The following is a 19,870-nucleotide window of genomic DNA, read 5'->3' on the forward strand; positions in this document are numbered from 1 at the left end:
ATATTTATATTTAATACATTTATTATTATTATATTATTATATTATTATTATATTTATTATATTTATTATTTTATTAATATATTTATTATTATTAATATTATTCATAACATATTTATTATTATTATTATATTTAATATTATTATGGTAATAAGTTATTATATTAGACCTATTATTATTATTATATTATTTATTTTTTAGTTGTTATTATTAATATATTATATTATTATTAATAATGTTATCATTTATATTACTAATATATTATTATTATTATTATTATTATTATTATTATTATTATTATTACTTTATTTATTATTATATTATTATATTAATATTTTATTTTTTATATATCTTATTAGATTATTATTATTAGATTATATTAATATATTATTATTATTAATGAATAATATTATAATAATATTTATTTATATTATTATTGGTATTATTTTTATTATAATATTTATTATTATTATTATTATTATTATTATTATTATTATTAATATAATCTTTTTATTATTATTTCGATTGATTGATTCGATTGAGATCGATTGATTGATTGATTCGATTGATTCGATTCAGCTCCATTAAGTTGATTGATTGATTCAGCTCCATTAAGTTTGATTTGATTCGATTCGATTGATTCAGACAATTTCAGTCCAAAAGAACAGGGCCTTACTAGTTGTTGCACCACGCCCTACCGGGCGCGGTGCCCCAATTTGGCAATACGAACTACGGCAATACGAACTACGGAATTAATAGCGGCATATTATATCGGGCATTTCATGGATCATGCAGCCATGCAGGCAGTTTGGATGGGAGGGTGGTTATAATATTAAGTAAGGCACCATGCCAAATGGTTCAAACCTTACTATTTGTAGTTAGATTTTGTAAACGTAGTCAAAATGAAGCTAACAACTCATGAAAATAGAAGGTGATACCAGTTTCACAACAACTAACAGGGAGCGAATACTATGACAGTATATTTTGACATTGTGAACAAGGCGTGTTTACGGTAGCAACCATAACCTTACTATAGTTGGATGATTCTTATTTATATAAGAGTGGAACACTGGCCACATTAAACTGTATGGTAGGAAAAGGCATGCCGTTGCCAATGAACACATTAATGTTCATGAGCAGGGAGGTGTTCCAGTAAGTAAACTCACTTCCCGAGTTCTTGGTACACTCCAGTCGGCATTACAAAAGGTCATACAGCTTCCGCTATTACGGTACAACAAAATATAAACACTTCCCTCGCTTAATAGACTGGCTAAGGGAAAGCGTCTTGGGCCACGACAACGGCAAACCGCTTAAAACTTATTGGCTACATAGTTGCATCACTATATAATTATATATACATAGTTCATGGCCTAACTGTAGATAATATTACTTAGGGGGTCTCAGCAGTGACCATTTCCTTGTTCCTAGGAGGTAGCTGAAGTTGCGGTGTACCTGGGAATGTGGCCACCTCCTGCAGGTTTTTGGTAGGGGTTGTAATTGTAGCAAGAGCTTCATTGTCTAGTGGGACCTTTCTTTTTTTGGAGACCTTTACCGCTGTCCCCTCACATTGTTCTTGATCCTTTGTCTGTAGTAAAGTTTGTTGGACAATGGCAGTCTGATCAGCGGTTGTGTAGTTGCTGTCTACATCCGTCTCTTCTGCAGTAACGCCAGCCACATTTACTTCAACAGAACCTGTAACGGAGGCAGCTTGACCTCCTTCGTCCTCAATGACAACTTGCTTAAGGGCCCACTGTAGGACATTGTTCCTTGATAGGGTAGTGCTGGGACCAAGTTCAACCATAATAGGGCGGCTACGAAGGAGCTCCTGGATAGCTTCAAAGGCCTGGACATCGTCCTGCACATAAGGCATTCAGTTTTGAGACTCACCATTGGGTGAGCGTGTGTTGTGTTAATGACCCAACTTACAGTGTGTCTAATTCTGTATATGTCTGGTGCTGTAACTTGGAATAACTTTTCAACATGAGAGTTGAAAAATGTGATTGGCAAAGTCCCAGTCCCGTCAGAAAGAAAACAGTTGAAGGTGACCCTAGAGATTACATAGGTACACAAGTTATTACCAGAATGCATTTAAACTGTGTAATGCTAAATAGTGTGCACTTGAACGTTTACACGTATACCTAGGCGTAGAGGTGACAGTGCAGGGTGCACAGGTGGTAGTGGGGCAGATAAATGTCTGACCTTATGAAACGTCGCACCCTCTTCCGCATCTGGAGCAGCCTATATAGGCATGGACCCTGTGGAGATCTGCACCAGGAATAGTGGCTTTTATCCAATAACGTTCATCTTGCAATGTGGTGCTTGCCTAAATGATAGATAAAGTGTTGTCAGCTATTAGTGACAAAGGCGCAAAAATAAGCCACTACGGTACCAGTGTGAGCAATTACCCTTTTGGCTTTTAGTGCTGATAGCTGTAGGTGGGTCTTCTGACCGCCGACCACTCTCACAGTGAGTATCCGTGATTGCATATTAGTAAGAAGAGATTGGTGGCTGGCCGCCCTGAAAATCATTTGGACGATGAAGAAATAAACGAATTAATGTTTGGTGGCATGGATCTCATTGTTTTTTGGTTAGTTTCAGTTAAGGTAATGACGTGGTAGAGGCCCCTGATTCTCACCATTCTGCCAGTGCACGAGCCTTTTCACCAGTAGGTGAGTGGATGAATGTCGTTGACATTGTAGTTGCCATTGAAAAGCCTGTGTATACGATGCTACTTATTGTTAACAACTTGTTCCTAGTATGCGCTTGATAGTTGGTTAAGTTACTAAGGTCACAGTATTACCTTTGTGGGGTGACACTTTTAGTGCAGTGATGCCGACAATTTTGAATTGGCGTGGCCCAGTCCTGAGAAGGGTGCACTCATCTTCTGCCAGATCATTCCATGCGAAAATTGTTAGGGGTTGTGGGTTGCTGCATTGTACATTTTGAATTAGTCACCAATAACCTGCCTTTTTTTAAAATCAAAATGAAGGTGCACATGACAACAATTAGTATAGATATCAAAGATATTAGTGAGGCACAACCTGTGATCAGCCAGGACGATCTCGCGCACAGTGTATTCTCGATCTTGACCTACTATTACTTTGCGCGCGCCACCCTCAACAAACAGCACAACTCCCAAAACATCTGTCCATAATCAATCAAAGGTAAGCATGGAAAATGTTGGGAACAGCATAGAATGGTAAAGTGCTTTATAAATGAGAATTGTGACGGTGACTTGACAATGCGCATGCCACCTTCCACATTATAGGGCATATTTACACCATAAATGTATAAGACGAATCAAACTCTATAATGGTACGGTGGTTAAGCAGGTTTAAAAATGTGGAAAAAACTGGCTTATTCACTTATCTCTCTCCCTATAGAGTCTCTAAGGAAGGGGCATATAAGTATTTAGAAACATTAGATATTAGCGTTAATGTACCCAATGGAGTTGCAACCATGTTTGTTAATAAAAATTTGTAAATGATTAACTCGTATTTAGGAATGGATGGTGGCTAAGCACTACAATTTCAGATCAAATTTACTAATTACAACACATTATTAACATGGTGAGAGCCTTCATTTAAAATTTTGGATGCAGTAAAGAATGGTAAAGTGTTTTGTAAACGGGAATTGTAACCAAAGTATTGAGTGGTTTACCAAATTTCGCATTACGATCAGCAACTCTAGGTAGCTGAGCAAAGCATTGATAAGCTGGCTCGGGTGGCCCTGTTTCGGTATCAAGCGGGGTCACAACAGTTTGCCTGCCAAAGCCCATCTGGTAGTTCAAGTCTGATGGATTGTTCCTCCATTTTTCTGCATAGGCGGAGATTGGAGCATTTGAAATTTCATACATGCCATTGTATACGAGTGCGTCTTTAAACCCTTCAACTTGATCTCCAAACAGGGTGCCTTTCATTTTATTTCCCTGTGTAATTAAAAGATTACATCAACATGTTTCCTGGAATTGAATGCATTCATAATTACCCAATAGGAACTGGGATAAATGGTAGCTTGTAATTATGTACCTGATCATCTTGAAGTAGTAGACCCTGAAACAATACGCCTGTAGCATTCGATACCCTAGCGCGGCCTTTGTCAATAACCTTAACTTTGACTTTGTAGTTCGTGCTGCTGATAGTGAGGTCATTTAAGAAAACGCTGTCTAGGCCCATACTGCAAGATTTTTACGAAGTAGTAAGGCTCACGAGAAAGAGATATTCGCGTAGCAAGATCTAAACAAGGCAAACTGCAATACAATACTACAGCTCTATAGGCAAACTACTAATAAGCCACCCCACCCAAAGCGTTGTTTGTATTGCGTATCATAATCGACAAAGTTTATCTAACTTCACAAACATCAAACAACAATTATAACACGAGCAAACCAGAAACAAGTAAAACAGAAACAAGCAATCCATTGGTTTGGCAGTCAAAAATATGGGTGCAATTCATTCTATATTTATTGGACATTACACAGTTAGGAGCGGATAACGCCCTTGTCTAGATAAAAAAACACGACTCTCATTAAATTTTTGAAACATATTTCAAAGGATATACCCCATATATCAGTTGGCAGTTTTCCTATACTTGTATTACAAATTTCTGAATTAAAACGAAAGCAATTAAGGAGGTGTATAACATATTACAAATTTCTGAATTAAATGTTATGTACTTTCTCGCAATGCATATTATAAAGTGTTATCATATAGAAGATGCATATGTTTATAACTTTGGGAGGCACCATACCTTGTATGCAGGTGCAATGGTTAATGGTTAGTAAACTAAGTATGTGCATGCTTAAATAGGCTGAAAATAAGTGGGGTTGTGTACCATGAAGATGATGTAATGATGTAGTGATGTCATGATATGACATAGACTGAAAACATTATTCCCTATTTTATGCTTGTCCATTCATCAGATTACCCCCTTTTCCCCTTTTCCTGGGTGTCATCATATTATGTGTGGTTGTGCTTGGGACCAACCTCTTATTTTTACTCCATCCGTCCCGATCATTTGTTATCTATTTCTATTTTGGGGTGTATCAGTGAATTGTTATCTATTTCTATTTTTGGTAAGTTTTATATGTAAAATCAAGTGTGCAAGTGGATGAAATAATACTATTATATTACTTTGTTAGACATTAACTTGCATTTCCTTGGTCTTTGTGCTAAATACAATAGATAACAAATGACCGAGACAGAGGGGGTATATCAAACCAGCAATCAGTTGTGGAGAGTTCCTAAGAACGTCCTCTTCCCTATAGAGATGATACCTGCAACCAGAATAAACAGAACCCATATATCAGTATTACGTTCAAGTGTTATACCTTTTACCGAAGTAAAACTCTACAACTGTCAAAACCTATGGTACCCGATTCTATCGTAATTTTCCATTTGTTTGGTGTAAATCTTATGCCATCACGAATAGACTCGTGGGCGCAATCCCTCGTGGAGGAACGGTACCGATATCCCCTACTCTAAGTGTCCTGGATTATACTTTTTATGTCCTACCTCGATTTAGAAAATTATATAGAGCGATGGTACACATATTCCTGGTTTTATGTTAAGACGTGTAGGGTGAATAAGTGTATTTTGGGCACATTTTGAACACGCAGAGGAATTAGGAATGTCTAAACATATGCATTGCATTGTGGACATTTAGTATTTGACTGCGATTTAGTGTGCATTGTGGCCAACACACTATATTTCGGAAATAATGAGTATGGAAATAATAATAAGGAAAAGTCAATAATTAGAGTAAAAACTTGGTTGTAATTAAAGAAGACACCAAACTTACATTAACGACAACTATGATTTAACAATGATTTTAGAGACTGTCCTACGATGAAGTGTCATCTAGGATATGTAGGCATACATAGCTGTGGCTCAAGATCAGGGTAGAGAGCATTTCTATGCATTTGTATGTTTGTTGCATTGGTACGCTTGCTTGAATACCCTGGTCCTTTGGCAAGGATGCAAGTTTTTATTAGAAAAATACTAATTGCTAAAGACATCAACGGATGGAGGAAGGTAGGTGGAGGCCTATTAAGTCATTTAGCGGAGGAGCAAGGTGTAAGACTTTAGGTTTGCTTTCTATTTATTCCAGGATCCTAATATGCCTGCATCCTAAATTATCCCTGCAAGCCTCAGGACAGTGTAGGACACAACATTCTTAACAGAAAGTTCTGGTGCGTGCGCTGGTGCAGAGGTCGTTACAACAGTAATTTTGTTCGACGCTCTCGCACGAGAGAGGGCTACGTATAGCTGCCCAGGGGAAAAGCAAGGCCTAGGGAGGTATACAACAACCTGGTCTAACGTTTGACCTTGTGATTTATTTATGGTCATTGCGAAACTGAGTTTAAGTGGAAACGGTTTATTTGGAACCGAAAAAGGATAGTTTGTGGATGCTGGTGGACGCAGTTTTATGCGAGGTATGAACACATGTTCGCCTTTGTGGTGTCCCGTTGTTATCATACATTCTATCATGTTTGGTGAAAACCGCTTGCATATTAGTCTTGTTCCATTGCAGAGTCCCGAAGATGGCAGGATATTCCGTAGTAGTATTACGGGGCAGTTTTTTTTCAAAACAAGTTCATGGGGACTCATACCGCCGGGGCAAAGCTTGCTTATAAACTCTGCCGGGTAAATGTTGCAGTTATCGTCTAACATAGAATCATAGCCTTTGTACGTGGCAGGCGTACCTGGGAACCGGTTGATCAACAACGAATTGATAGCATCAACATCGTCATTCATTGGAGTCAATATTGCCCGTGTTGTAAATGCTTCAGGATTTAGAGTGCTTAAATCACCTTCTGGAAAGGCTGCATGCGCAATCACCGATATAGGGTCTTGTCCTTCACTGGCCGGGCAACGAACAAGCCCCTGTGGAAGGCATACATATGCACTTTCTTCTGTCTGCAATTCTCCATTCCCAAGGGCCAACAAAAAAGCTGAGAAGGATGGGTCCCCCTTGCACGTATGTTTTCGTCGGCTGAATCGGTTAGTTTAGCCCAAATTGCAGATGCAACTAAACTGGAGTCTACAACCTCTCTGTTGGATTTGCGGGGAACCACGGGGAGTATCTGGCGGAAATCGCCACCAAACACCACAAGCTTACCACCAAATAACAAGGCTGGATCACAGAGGTCTCTGAGCAATGTGTCAAGAGACTCGACATTTTCTCTCCTTGCCATTGAAGCTTCATCCCATATTATCAGACTCGATGCACGTATAAGTGCAGCTAAACTGCCCTGTTTAGGAACATCACAAGAGAGGGAAGTATCCAAGTCGACTGGAATCTTAAAGCGCGAGTGTGTAGTCCTCCCAGATGGAATGTTGGATGCCGCAATGCCGGAGGTTGCAGTGGGCAAGACAATATTACCCATGAGGCGGACCTCAGCATATAAAGCGTTGTATAAGAAGGTCTTTCCGGTACTTCCAGGGCCATCAATAAAAAAAGCACCTGGTTTACCTTCCGTAATATGAGAAATGATGGTGTCAAAGGCCTCCTGTTGTCCTATGTTCAACATGCCTCGACAAGCTATAAAATCTTCAGGTATAGGTGCATCAAGAGCATCGGTAATATCTCGTGTGCGCGCTACTTCATCCGGTTGGTCTTCAACTAAATGGTCCATTTTAAAAATCTTCAAAGTCTTTCCCATTGCCTCTAGGTACTGCTCAATTATGCGCAATGTCAAGGTCATAACTTTGCACGGTTCATGTGGGTATTTCAGATGATAGTCCTCAGACAATGAAGAATAATACTTGTCCCACAAACCGCATGGGTCTTTAGGCTGGCAAAAGATAAGGACAGTTGCGAACAAGCGCCTCAAAGCAAAAGGCATTTGTACAGCACAAGCCTCGTTTAAGTACATCTCGACCGCATCGTCTTGATCGAGTAACCGGAGTTTAAGAGCAGCTTCTTGGAAAGTTGCACAGCAATGCCCATCCACAGTGACGAGGTCTTCGAACGACTTTGGACCTCGCACATGTAAGAGGAGTAATCTTAAGAAATACCGTTCTCCCTCGGAAGGAGCAACAAACACAAGTCGACCAACGACAAACGCTTTAGTTCTTCTTTTGAACCACTCTCTTAAATTAGCATCCCATCTGTAATGCTCAGTGAATTCCCTATAAGCTAGTCTGGCAACAGTGTTGTCAGTGATAGCGGCATTCATCTTGAAATATTCAGTTAATGGGGTGCGCAACCGCTTTTCATTGGCAAGCACAGCATGTAGATTCTCATGAGGCCTAATCTGAATTGATTGCATGTTTTGTAGATGTATTGGAAGCGCCATCACATGTGGATAGATTTCAAATAGGTCGAACCCAAAAATACGCCAGATTGCCTCACATGGGGACACCCACCTCCCAGATTGGAATTGCGTAATTTCGTCCATGACCGGGACAACGTTGCCTGCTACCACATTAAAGGATATTTTGTCATGGCCCTTGTAAACATATTTGTAAAGGTATTTAACTGCCTGTATGGTTGAGCATACTTCCATATTAAGGTGGCAGTCAAATTGAGCCATCAAATATGGGTTATATGGGATAACCCAACGGTTGTCCAAAACATGACCCCTTACAGTTGGCTCGTCTCCGTTATCACGCCTTCTATAGACCGGATAGCCATCTCGCATTGTTGGTCGTATCGATATGAATTTTTTGGGTACCCATACTTGCACCGTCCAAGACTGCCTTGGTGTTTCATGCATGCACATTCGGTATTTAGCTCCCCACATGGGCCATGCATCATATGTTTGAGTACAGATGTGCGAAGGTTTGGGGTAGCTGTTGAAGGAATTTCGGTGCAGACGAATTTATCAAAATCATTTGGGGAGTGCATTTTGTATGCAGGCTTTAAGATGATCAAGAAATGTGCATGGGGAAGCCCCCTCTTTTGGAACTCGACGACATATATGAGAGCAGCTACTTCTCCGAAAATTTTCTCGTCTGTCACTTTTTTCTTAAAGGTCAGCAGCTTCGCACGGAAAACCTGAGCCACAATATCCGGTCGGTTCTGAGCTACTTCCCCAGGGGCAAGTGCAGCTTTTATTTCTGGCCAATTGGCATTGCATGTTATTGTCACAAAAAAATCCGGCTTGCCAAACCTCTGGACAAGAGCCATGGCATTCAGATACCTTTTCTTCATATCTCGGGGCCCCCCAATGAATGTTGGAGGGAGTATTACTCTGTGACCAACGTTAGCTGCGCAGTTTTCACCAGCCTCGACAGTGTCAATCAGGCCTTGATAAAGCTCGGCTCTTATTGTGTCTTGGTTATTGCGGAAAAAGTCTAACCTCGTGTTCTCAAGCTTAACATACATATCCACAACATACTGCTGCAAACATCGGCCAGCCCTAAGTAGCATATTAGACGGGCGATTCTAGAACCTGTAGCAATAATACTCCCGGCATGAAACATTTCGTTCCTGATCGTCGTACGTGGTTGTGTGTGCGGCTGCGTGTGTGGCACCTGCATCAGTAGGAAGCAATAATTGGTTAAATCATGAAAACACAACCATGCGTAGTAACTGAAAGTGGTTATTGATCTTGAAATATAAAGTCGGTAGAGGTTACATACGGGCTGCCTCGTCCTCCAACAAATGTTCAGCGTCTGGATATGCATTAACAATAGGGGTTGTTGGTAGACCTGTCAATGCTGTACCCCTGTCTGAGTTAACTTTCTTCAAGCCCTGGTGCCACCCAGATTCCCCTCTTGGAAAGAGAAGAGGGTACTGCAGTGGATCATAACACCCATAATAGTGCATAATCCTATGAGAGGTTTGGGCGGTTGTAGATACCATGATATGTGGCCCATTTGTTTCCCCTGAAGTTGAATTTTCATTCCATATAGCAGCGACTTCGTCCGTTGTAGGTGCATTATACACACGTTGGTCTCTAACAGTTGTCTTGTTAATACGTATCTGTGTGTTATCACTGATGACGGTGTCTTTCAGAGATCTGAAAAAGGTAGCGTATGGGTTTGACTCCGACACCACCATTAGAATGTCTATCACGTCTTGGCGCAGTTGTGGAAAACAGCCAGTCCGGCTAGCAGCTTCATGTTGCCCATCATAAAAGTACAGTTGAAGATACTTTGGGTTTCCGGCCTCTGGCAGCAATTCAGGGACATGATGGTACAATTGCCCATGTAGTTTGAACACGTAAATGCCTTTGTAGGTCTTCCCATCGATATGTCCCCCTATCGAACTAAAAGCAAATAGGTTGTTGTACAGGCGGGCATACGTCCGGAAATGCACAGCGTCCTCGTCGGGCGATGTGTACAACCTAATTAGTTGAGGTGGATACTCATTAAGGGGCAGTACTATGGTACCGTCACCACAGCAGAATGTCCGGCATTCAAGAGTAAACCTCTTTGCGTTGCATTTCTGACATTGGTGCACTTGAGGCAATCGCAGCTGAATAGTAGGCAATGGTTCGCCTATTGTTGCAGCCGGTATTCCTATTATACAAATATAAGACGTATAACAAGTGTCACTCAACAATTCTATGTAAAAGTGTTATACCACCCAATGTAAAAACATTGTTACCTGGGTGACGGCGTGCTCTGGGTCTTCCACGAGGCCTTTTAGGCACAACTGTACTCGTGGATGCCTGGTCCCTGTGTTCAAAACACATTAATTCCGGAACCGATATTAATCGATTTAATCTTAAGACTACAGCAGTAGCACAAGCACTTAGAAACACATAACAAGTGCTGATAATCATCCTTGTGAAAGAAACCCACAAGATACAAGTTAGTGCATGTAAATTGACAGGAGCAACGAAGATCGTGATTAGGGAAGAGAGGTTCTTGGCATTTTTCATTTTTTTTAACATGTACCCCTAAAGTATACTCATACAATATAAAGTGTCAAAATACCTTTTTTAACTAATTTTTATACCGTAAAGTTATTAAAGAAATGTACACTGCTGAAAACGACATGACTACATATGCTGATAGAATTGTTGTTCTTAACTATGGGAACCAGGTATGTACAGCGTAAACGTAGTCTCACTTGCCATATTGTAATAAGCTAAAGTAATCAAGTGCTTATGCTACCACTTATTAACTACAATACATGTTAAATAGCTAAATAGCTAAAGACGGTAAAGTATACTACCTGGCTACTGCAGCCTGGCTTTGCGTCTGAGACATGCGCCGACGTTTTCGTGTCCTTATTCCCGTTGGCTCTGGATAGTAGGGGAATGTATCTGCTACTACAAGGAATAAGTACCAAGTAATAAGCTGTATGGTCAGTTTTAAATTAGAGTTGCAACACTTCTAAGCCGAAATGGCATAGATAACAAGCACAATGCTACGCAACTTAAGTCGAAGGGGGAAAAAGCGCACCAGTAGTTGCATTGTTGGTTATGCCTGGGTTGTTTTTGCCAATGGGCATGTCTTGAATATCCACCGCTGCTCCCCAGTGAAGAACCCTCTAAAAAGAGGCCCACATTAAAAACAAAATCAATGCCTATCAACAATTGGGTATCGAAGCTCTTACAAACAATTAGGTTTCGAAGCTTTTAATGGTTCACTGGTTTTGACACAAGATGCATGTCCTAAGGCTATAGGCCGCTTGGTGAGTTTGAAATGGAACTTGAATTTAAGCCAGCACATTAAAAGCAGTATTGTACAATAGCAGTTCTAGAGTGTTTTTTTATATAACCTATGGATATATGACTTCTAACACAAGCAAGCACGACATGGTAATAATCGGTAAATGTAAGGGAGCTACGAGAAATAAGGTGCATTCACACAACTGAGCATTGCAAGTAAAGTTAAAAGTGATCCTAAGTGAATTTATTTAAACACTGTAACAACAAAATACAAATTGCCTCCGCTCCAATTAAAACAGACTTAGTAGGCTAAACCAAGAAGGAGAACAATAGCTCCACAACCCTAAAAGGCGCAATTAAGTTAGAAGCACCATCTGCCCATGAACACTACATGAGGCGTTACAAAAGACCAAAAATTTGCGATACATCCTTAGCCAAATTATTGTCTGCAACTTAAACTACATTAGCTTACACTACATACTTAATAAGGCGGCCTGCATACAAGCAGGGTTCAAGACTTTTTAGGACGGACAATCACAGTCTCAAGTGGACTTTGCACTTTAAAGAATACAGGGGTGTTTGGTTCAGCTTGTCCAGCTAATGGCACCACCACACCTGGCACCAGCTTATCATGACGCTTGCACCTCCTTAGTGGCAGTGGGGGTGAATTAATCATGGGTACCTGAGAACGATTGGAAGTAGGTGTGTTGTAATCTTGTTCAGCCATGAGGCACGAAGACCCTACGTCTTCCTTGATCCCAAAAACTCGCTCCTTAACGGTCATGTAACTTTCCCTTTCTAAGGCACAAGTCAGGGTGCTATACTGTAAGCGGGACGAGTTATAGTTGGCATCTACAATCTCTAGGTCATAGACAGTTATCTGGTATTCAATGGTCTTCTTTGCTAAGTTGTTTTTCGCTTCAAAAGGGTTACTACAGCAGTCACCAATTATACACTTCCCGAATCTTACAGTGCCTCGCCTCATAATGACTATCCAGGAAGTGAAATTGTGAGGGTCATGCTCAATGGTTTTCATAGGGTTGAACTTTATGGCTATTTTGCTGAAAATTGTCCTCAAAACACTCATGTAGTTGACAGTGATAACCTTTTTGGAAGTAGGCGTCAGGCCCCTAGCACTTTCATACACAGTCGTTTTCCCAAATCCCTTTTCTAAATGTTCAAGTTGAACACGCCTAAGATTGTACAAGTGCCCACAATGTTCATAGGACTGTCTGTTGGAGGACGTGATATCATTTACGAATACACTACATTTGTTCATCAAGTCATTCACAGCCCTGCGGGCAGCCTTTTCGCACGATTCTGCTATGGTCGAAGCTGGTCCTCCTACGTAAATGTACGCCAAAGGGCTTTTGTTTGTCTTGACAGACACATATGAACTGTTACTTGACGGGCTTAACAGTTCATAGAGTGGCAAGGGAAAGCCCAAACATTCAGTTAGTTGCTGCAATAATGGGCAGAAAGGAATGATAATTTGCGTAGGAGAGGCAGCCATAGGACCTGAAACGGTATGTAGTTAATCACATGTTCCACCGAGAAATAAAACATGCTAACTACATACAGACTGTACTGTGCTCTTATAAAGACGAGCAGGCACAAATGGCTACAATGAGTCTACTATAAATGACTAACCTTATGTAAAACTTCATACTAATAACGATACTCATGTAAGTGTAATTAAAGAACCTGACCATTGTAGTTCCTAAAAAAACACCATCAACAACGATAATATACGCTTTACTAAGTATGATCAAATGCGATATATTCGGCGGGGATATTATTTACAGTTTACAACACACATATACATATTTAATGCACTGTGAAAAAACAACAAGAACCACCTCCCGATACTCCAATGCTCACCCTACTTGTCTTTAACATTGGTCATTTTAACAGTAGCTTAACACAATAAGCATGAACTTTCAATAACCATACAGAATAATGACCATGAATGATTTAAAGCTTTAGCGGGTTTGTCATCTAATTGTGAAGCTGCCCTTAAGAAGACACTTCGTTATAATTATTATAGTTTCCAAACAACAACATAACTTATGTATTCATGTGCACACACAATTAACAAGTACGCACAACACAACCTATAGCGTATATAGCAATACTTATGTACTCAACTTCCCTGCGTAATTAAACTATTAGGAATTTCCATGTAACATTGCTCTATGGCAGGTTCATGCAAATCTCAGTTTAAGGGCAAAATGAAATGCGTAGGTCAACATGTTTCGATGTAGATTAAGGCTTGTGCAAATATGCAGTAACAGAACCATCGTTTTGAAAGCATGAGGATATTCAAATGTTATATCAAACTTAAAACATTTTTTGATCTATTTTTTTTTATATAAAAAAAAGTTTTGAGATTTATAAAAGACTTGTGCAAATAAAACAGAACCATCGTTCTGAAAGCATGAGGATATTCAAATGTTATATCAAACTTAAAACATTTTTTGATCTATTTTTTTTTTATATAAAAAAAAGTTTTGAGGAGATTTATAAAAGACCTGGTGCTGATGTGCTATGGTAGAATTGCAACTTTAAGTTGTTGTTGATATGTGGGTTGAAAGCAATGTTTATAAAAGGTAATCAACTGTCTATCTATGTATAGAATGCACATATATATATACACAGAGATACCCAGACCTTAGTAGTGCACTATGACATCACTGATTTTCCATGACAATAGTAGTGCACTATGACATCACCAGACAATAGTAAACAGTTAGGACATTAGCAAATAGTAAGACAGCCCCCCTCATTTTAAGGGTGTCCAAGCATTGCCTGGGAGATTTTAGTGAAAAGGGGTTTTTGTTATTGTTTACGATAATAATATCCATGTATCACAATTCACCTAATGGGTAAGGTAATTCCCAATAGTCCCTCCATTCAACTCCACTTTGCATGTTTCTCTTTTGCACACTATTTATAAGCGGACATTCAACTTCAATTTTCTCTCGATACATAAGTTAAAATATATTCATGTGGGATCTTATTTGATTCGTCTTTAAGAGTACATTAAAAATATCTAACTTTTATATTTTTTGCAAACACGTAGCTAAAGATATTTACTGCGTAAAAGTCGCGTTGACAAACGTGATAAAGCAAACATGTAAAGTGGAGTTGAATGGAGGGAGTAGTATTTAGCACCCAATGGAGATACAACCGGGTTTGTTAACCACAATCTGCAAATGATTAACTCATGTTTAGTACTTTGGTGGTGGTTAAGCACCACCATTTTAAATCAAACTTACTAAATACAGCTCATTATCATCATGGTTACCGCCTTTAACAAATAGTTTGAGGTGTTTGGGAAGAAAAATGTTGATATCTCACGGGGGATGTGCAGGAATACCATTGGTAGGAAGTGATCGCCCCCAACCTAGCTACAATTCGAACTCATTATTATTTAAATGACAATAATGTGTCATTTAAATGAAAATGAAGGCACATTATTGTCATTTAAATCAAAATGAAGGCACTTTTTAATGGAACAGGTAAGTTAGAGTGGTAGCACATAATGTAAACATAGAAAGCATTTCAGGAATATACCTGGGGATCTAGGAACATTATTAGTCAAACATGGTAACCGAAGAGTGCAATGTAACCAAACGCTGGCCAGGCTGCTGTGCGCTTGCTGTTCACTTAGAACACGAAAATAGCGACTACCTGCAAGCCAACAAGAGCATGGCAACACGTCAATATGTACTACACCTGAAAACAGCGGTAAAATCTATAGTCCAACACAAGGATGCCACTTCATTTATTGTGTGATGCCATTCAACATGTAACGAACCAGACCCATAACGACAGTATGTGGCTTACACAACAAACAAGTCTGCCGCAACTTCATTTTTTTAAGTCAATACTTTCACCCCCATTTCTAACGTTGTCAATTACACATAAAGGGCACACTCAGTCATGTTCTCAACTTCCTAGATAAAGGGGTTTTGAAGCCAGGATACCCATTGTATTGGTCTAACCTAAGGTGTCAATTTACTAATACTTGTCTAATCGTAATCAAAATGACAGAGTATAGTGACCAGGCGAGTTAGTCCTGGTAACGGCGTTACGTGTTCGTAATAAATCTTGTTGTCAGTGTTTCTACTTGGCCAGAATTAGTAGATTGTAAAATTGATATTGTTATTGAAATACGCTGAAGATACAAGAAGCATTGTTAGCAAGCGGGAAGCCTTCAAATAGACATCTAAAAGTGCTTTCCATTACGCTTCTTTAAAATTACATACAATACTTCAGTGTAAGCAGAATACAAGTGAATGCTCTCACGTCAGCAAGCAAAAGATAGCCATTGTACGGACAGGGCGTAAGCCACCTAATTAAACTAATTGCCATGGCTAGATACTATTTACAGCTAGCCAGTCTGGTCGTCACAGGACAGACAACATAGACTTAAAGGCAACAGGCCACTAAGGGCTTATTAGATGCGCCTTTTCAAAAGCACTATATACTACTTACTTAAATAGAAAGATGCATCCCTGGCCTACTGGCCACTTATAGTTAGACAGTCTTGTCGTCACGGGACAGACAACATAGACTTCAAGGCATCAAGCCACTAAGGGCTAATCACACGAGCCTTGACAAAAGCACTACATACTACTTACTTAAATAGAAAGAGGCATCCCTAGCCTAATGGCCACCTTGTTTGGACCGCTTAAACACGGTCTCCAACATTGATGGGACGCTAAATAAATTAGGTGGGGGGTTTCCTGGTGGCTGGACCTCAGATGTTGAAGCCCCCCTTGACGTGCCTTGCGTTTCTTGGGTGGAAGCGGTGGAGCATTGGTGGATGGTATCTGGAATGGCGGTCCTTGAGGAGTAGCACATTCCGGCTCAACCAAAAGACAAGAAGGTACACTTGTTTCCTTAACACCAAATAGCCTTTCCTTTATAGTCAGATAGCTCTCCCTTGCAAGGGCACATGATATAGCGCTACGCTTTGCGGTGTTTGGGTTGTAATTGGCATCAACTATTTCCAGATTGCAAGCACCCACCAGGTACTCTACAACTATCTCTGCCAAATTTTCTTGGGCCTTCGGCATGCTAGAGCAACAGTCACTGAACATGGATTTTCCCAACATGTTTGGGTTTTGGGGGAACACTGTCATCCAGGCAGTGAACTTGTCCTTATCATGACGCAGAGCAGTCATTCGGGTGCACCTAAGTGGAACCTTCTTGAGAATTGCCTCTAAGATGGACAGGTAGGCCACACTAATAGATCTGGGGTTATGAGCATGTGGAGGATTCAGATTCTCATACAAGACTGGTACCCCCCAACCCCTCTCTAGGTACTCCATTTCATAACGCTTTAGGCTATATAAGCGAGCGCAACGATCATACGCCTGCATCTTGGTGAAAGTTACGTCCTTTACAAGGACATTGTATTTTCCAATGAGATCACGGATTGCCCTTTGGGCAGCCCTTTCACAAGACTCCTCAATAGTAGCGGCTGGGCCACCCACATACGAATATGCGACTGGACCCATATCTGTCCTCACAGAGACATAGGCATTGTGGCTAGCTTCATCCAAGAACGCATACACTGGGAGGGGGAAATTCATGCACTTAGTTAGCTGTTGTAGTAATGGTTGAAAGGGAATCAGGACTTGAGTTGGAACAGCAGCCATTACAACCTGAAAAGGGACTGACTTCATTAAGATGGTGTTCTAAAAAATTAACTTAGCAGCTCCATAATCTCTAGGTCATATATATAATTATGACCCATTACCCCTTATAAACTGACTGTCAACCGTCCACCATAGAGTTAGATGGTCAGAAGGGTCTAACGATTGAGTATACAGAATATAGGTTAGGTTAATATGCTTCATCTAAGGTCTTCTAAATTTATAAACGGCAACATTGATAAGTTTGGTATTTCTGTTTAGATCTAAAAATTTCATATCACAGACCTAAGTTAAGATGAGGTCCATTTTACGGCTTGATATTAAGCACATAAAATATGAAGAAGCGTGTTAGAGAAGAGCGTGTGGCCGCTAATTAGAATGTTCAAAGAGGTTAATCATTACAACCTTAAAACATAAGGCCCTTTAAATGTTCATCTAAAAAGAAGTATTAAAAAATGCTGGAGTTTAATGGATATTAAGCAGCCATGTAACCAAGTAGTCTGAGGTTCGATACTAAGCACATAAACTATGAAAAAGCATGTGGTGAGAAGAGCATCACTTCACATTTACATTCAGAGGGTTACTGCTAATTAGAAGGTCAAAAGAGAGCAACATTACAACTTCACAACACATGAAAGAGGTACACTAAGATATGACACCATACCCAATAAATAATCAAAACTAATAAAATCAAAGAAACAAAAAGTTGAACAAAACCCAGATGGAAATCACTCCTTTTTCAAAGTAGTGGATTTATTTAAATTGAAGTGGAAATAACTATTAAACCAATAGTAGATTGAGCAGATAACAAGCTAAATCGAATAAAATAGCACAAACTTCCTAATCAATATCATCAACATTATAGATAACCGAAATCAACATCACCAACAGCATCATGTAGTTCATCAAAATATGTATAAAAAAAATATTGAAGATCAATGTATGTGTTCATCTAAAAATATGTATAAGAAAAATCATGTAGTTCATCAAAATATGTTAAAAAAAAAAATACTGAAGATAAAGATTGAATCGACTATACCTGAGGTTCTTGCATTAGTGGATATGGTGTACTTCAGTGACTCTTTTATCACTCTGAACTGGTGCAATCTACAACAGAAACAATACACACATATATATAGAAGTGTAAGTGGAGGGTCGTTGTAGAGGTTATGAAAAAGTGAGGTTAGTTCCCTTTTTCCTGGAATGAGTAACCAAGTGGTCAGGGAAATCACATTTAGTCATTGATACACAGTGAATGGTACACACTGAATGCATGGGGGTCAGTTCCATGTACTTGGTTCTATTTTTTTAATATTTTTTTAAAAAGCAAGAGTTCTCCTTTTTAGGATTTCTTGTGTTTGAAGAGATATTTTGTAGCAACAATCTTCCACGTTTTCATGTATAGGCTTGTCTATGCTAGAAGTCTAGAACTCTTATTTTGCCCTTTGACATCCAGTGTGGTTTCTGGTTCATATAGTTGGAACGTCCATGCATATCTAAGATTATGTAAAGCGAAATTCATTGGAGATGTAGCATATGGATTGTATGATTATATGGACACCTGTTTTAGTTGATTCGACAGTGTTAATGTTCTTGTCTATCTAATACAAGTAATGTCGTCGCTGGACTACGCGATTATGCAGCAAGTCGTTGGGATTCGGAAGTTTTGACCATGTAGCCATGCGACCAAGCAGTGTTAGTTATGGACGACCACCAGCTAGGAGGGTTAAACGCATGACATAACTTCTAAAGGTTGTATGCATTTTTTAGTTTTAGCTACTTTAATAGTTCAAGATGACGATGCCCATTTCGAACTCGAGAACCATTAAGAAGTTTCCTGTAGGTTATCTTTCTGTTCTGGGAATAATTGACACAGATAGTCCAAGTTTAGAAATTTAATTTAAGCGGTGTAAGCATCGGCCTTGAAGGCATGTGAATGCAACTTCATTTGACAAAATGGCGTATGCAGTACAGAACTTTCGTAGGCACGATCAATGGTTTGCAGGTTCTGAGCAATTTCATACCTAGGTGATGAATACCACCGCCGAAAGGCGTAAGGCGTAAGTGACGCTGGCGTAGGTGCCGCCGCCTCTACTCCCAGCTAACATAGTCACACAATCTTGATAGTATTACAGGGCTGCCTGCTGGCAAGAGCGTACCAAGTCATCTGCACGGTCAATGCCACAATCGTTAGGTTATGTAGGAACACGGAGCTAGGAGGGTTAAACATGTGACGGGACGCCTAAAGCCTGTATGCATTTTTCTAGTTCTAACTACATTTGTAATTAAAGATGCTTATTACAGAGTACTTTTTTTGAACTCGAGGACAATTAAGCATTTCCCTGTCGGTTATTTCGTTGTTCAGTGATTAGTTAGCACATGTTGTCCAATTCTAGTTATTCAATTCAAGCGATGTAAGCATATGGCCTTTATAGCATGTGAATGCAACTCTACATGACTAAAGGGTATCTGCAGCACTGATCTGTCGCAGGGATGAGCAATTGTTTGCGTATACTGATCAATTACATACCTAGGTTGACGAATACTACCTGCTGAAGCGTGTAGGTGACACCGGCTCTTCTCCCGTCTGACCTAACCACGCAGAATTGATGGTAAAAAAATGTCAAGTGGAAAGTGA

The 19,870-nt window shown here is 39.7% G+C and overlaps 3 protein-coding genes across 3 annotated transcripts; all 3 read right to left on the reverse strand.

The window, feature by feature from the left end:
* Positions 1-1,336: 1,336 nt before the first annotated feature.
* LOC141629280 (uncharacterized) lies at positions 1,337-19,820 on the reverse strand. The gene is made up of 3 exons (XM_074442308.1): positions 19,763-19,820; positions 1,924-2,044; positions 1,337-1,852 (listed from the first exon to the last, which is right to left on the reverse strand). The coding sequence occupies exon 3, from the start codon at positions 1,796-1,798 to the stop codon at positions 1,388-1,390; it is 411 nt and encodes a 136-aa protein (XP_074298409.1). The 5' UTR covers positions 1,799-1,852; positions 1,924-2,044; positions 19,763-19,820; the 3' UTR covers positions 1,337-1,387.
* Positions 1,690-6,752, reverse strand: LOC141626714 (replication protein A 70 kDa DNA-binding subunit B-like). Its single transcript, XM_074440389.1, has 9 exons — positions 6,608-6,752; positions 5,248-5,272; positions 4,026-4,173; positions 3,658-3,925; positions 3,039-3,141; positions 2,798-2,925; positions 2,633-2,711; positions 2,403-2,514; positions 1,690-2,320 (listed from the first exon to the last, which is right to left on the reverse strand). Exons 1-9 carry the CDS (start codon positions 6,750-6,752, stop codon positions 2,198-2,200), a joined length of 1,131 nt encoding a protein of 376 aa, XP_074296490.1. The 3' UTR covers positions 1,690-2,197.
* On the reverse strand, positions 8,584-9,372 carry LOC141639446 (uncharacterized). The gene has a single exon (XM_074448572.1). It carries the CDS (start codon positions 9,370-9,372, stop codon positions 8,584-8,586), a length of 789 nt encoding a protein of 262 aa, XP_074304673.1.
* Positions 19,821-19,870: the final 50 nt, after the last annotated feature.

Source organism: Silene latifolia, chromosome 2, assembly GCF_048544455.1.
Source record: "Silene latifolia isolate original U9 population chromosome 2, ASM4854445v1, whole genome shotgun sequence".
Taxonomy (NCBI): Eukaryota; Viridiplantae; Streptophyta; class Magnoliopsida; order Caryophyllales; family Caryophyllaceae; genus Silene; species Silene latifolia.

Coding starts and splice junctions, on each gene's coding strand:
- LOC141629280 (XM_074442308.1), bottom strand. CDS start 1,798: ATGGTTGAACTTGGTCCCAGCACTACCCTATCAAGGAACAATGTCCTA.
- LOC141626714 (XM_074440389.1), bottom strand. CDS start 6,752: ATGAATGACGATGTTGATGCTATCAATTCGTTGTTGATCAACCGGTTC. Junction 4,174..5,247: donor ATCTCTATAGGGAAGAGGAC/GTTCTTAGGAAC, acceptor AAAATCTTGCAG/TATGGGCCTAGACAGCGTTT. Junction 2,712..2,797: donor AAAAGTGTCACCCCACAAAG/GTAATACTGTGA, acceptor TCGTATACACAG/GCTTTTCAATGGCAACTACA.
- LOC141639446 (XM_074448572.1), bottom strand. CDS start 9,372: ATGCTACTTAGGGCTGGCCGATGTTTGCAGCAGTATGTTGTGGATATG.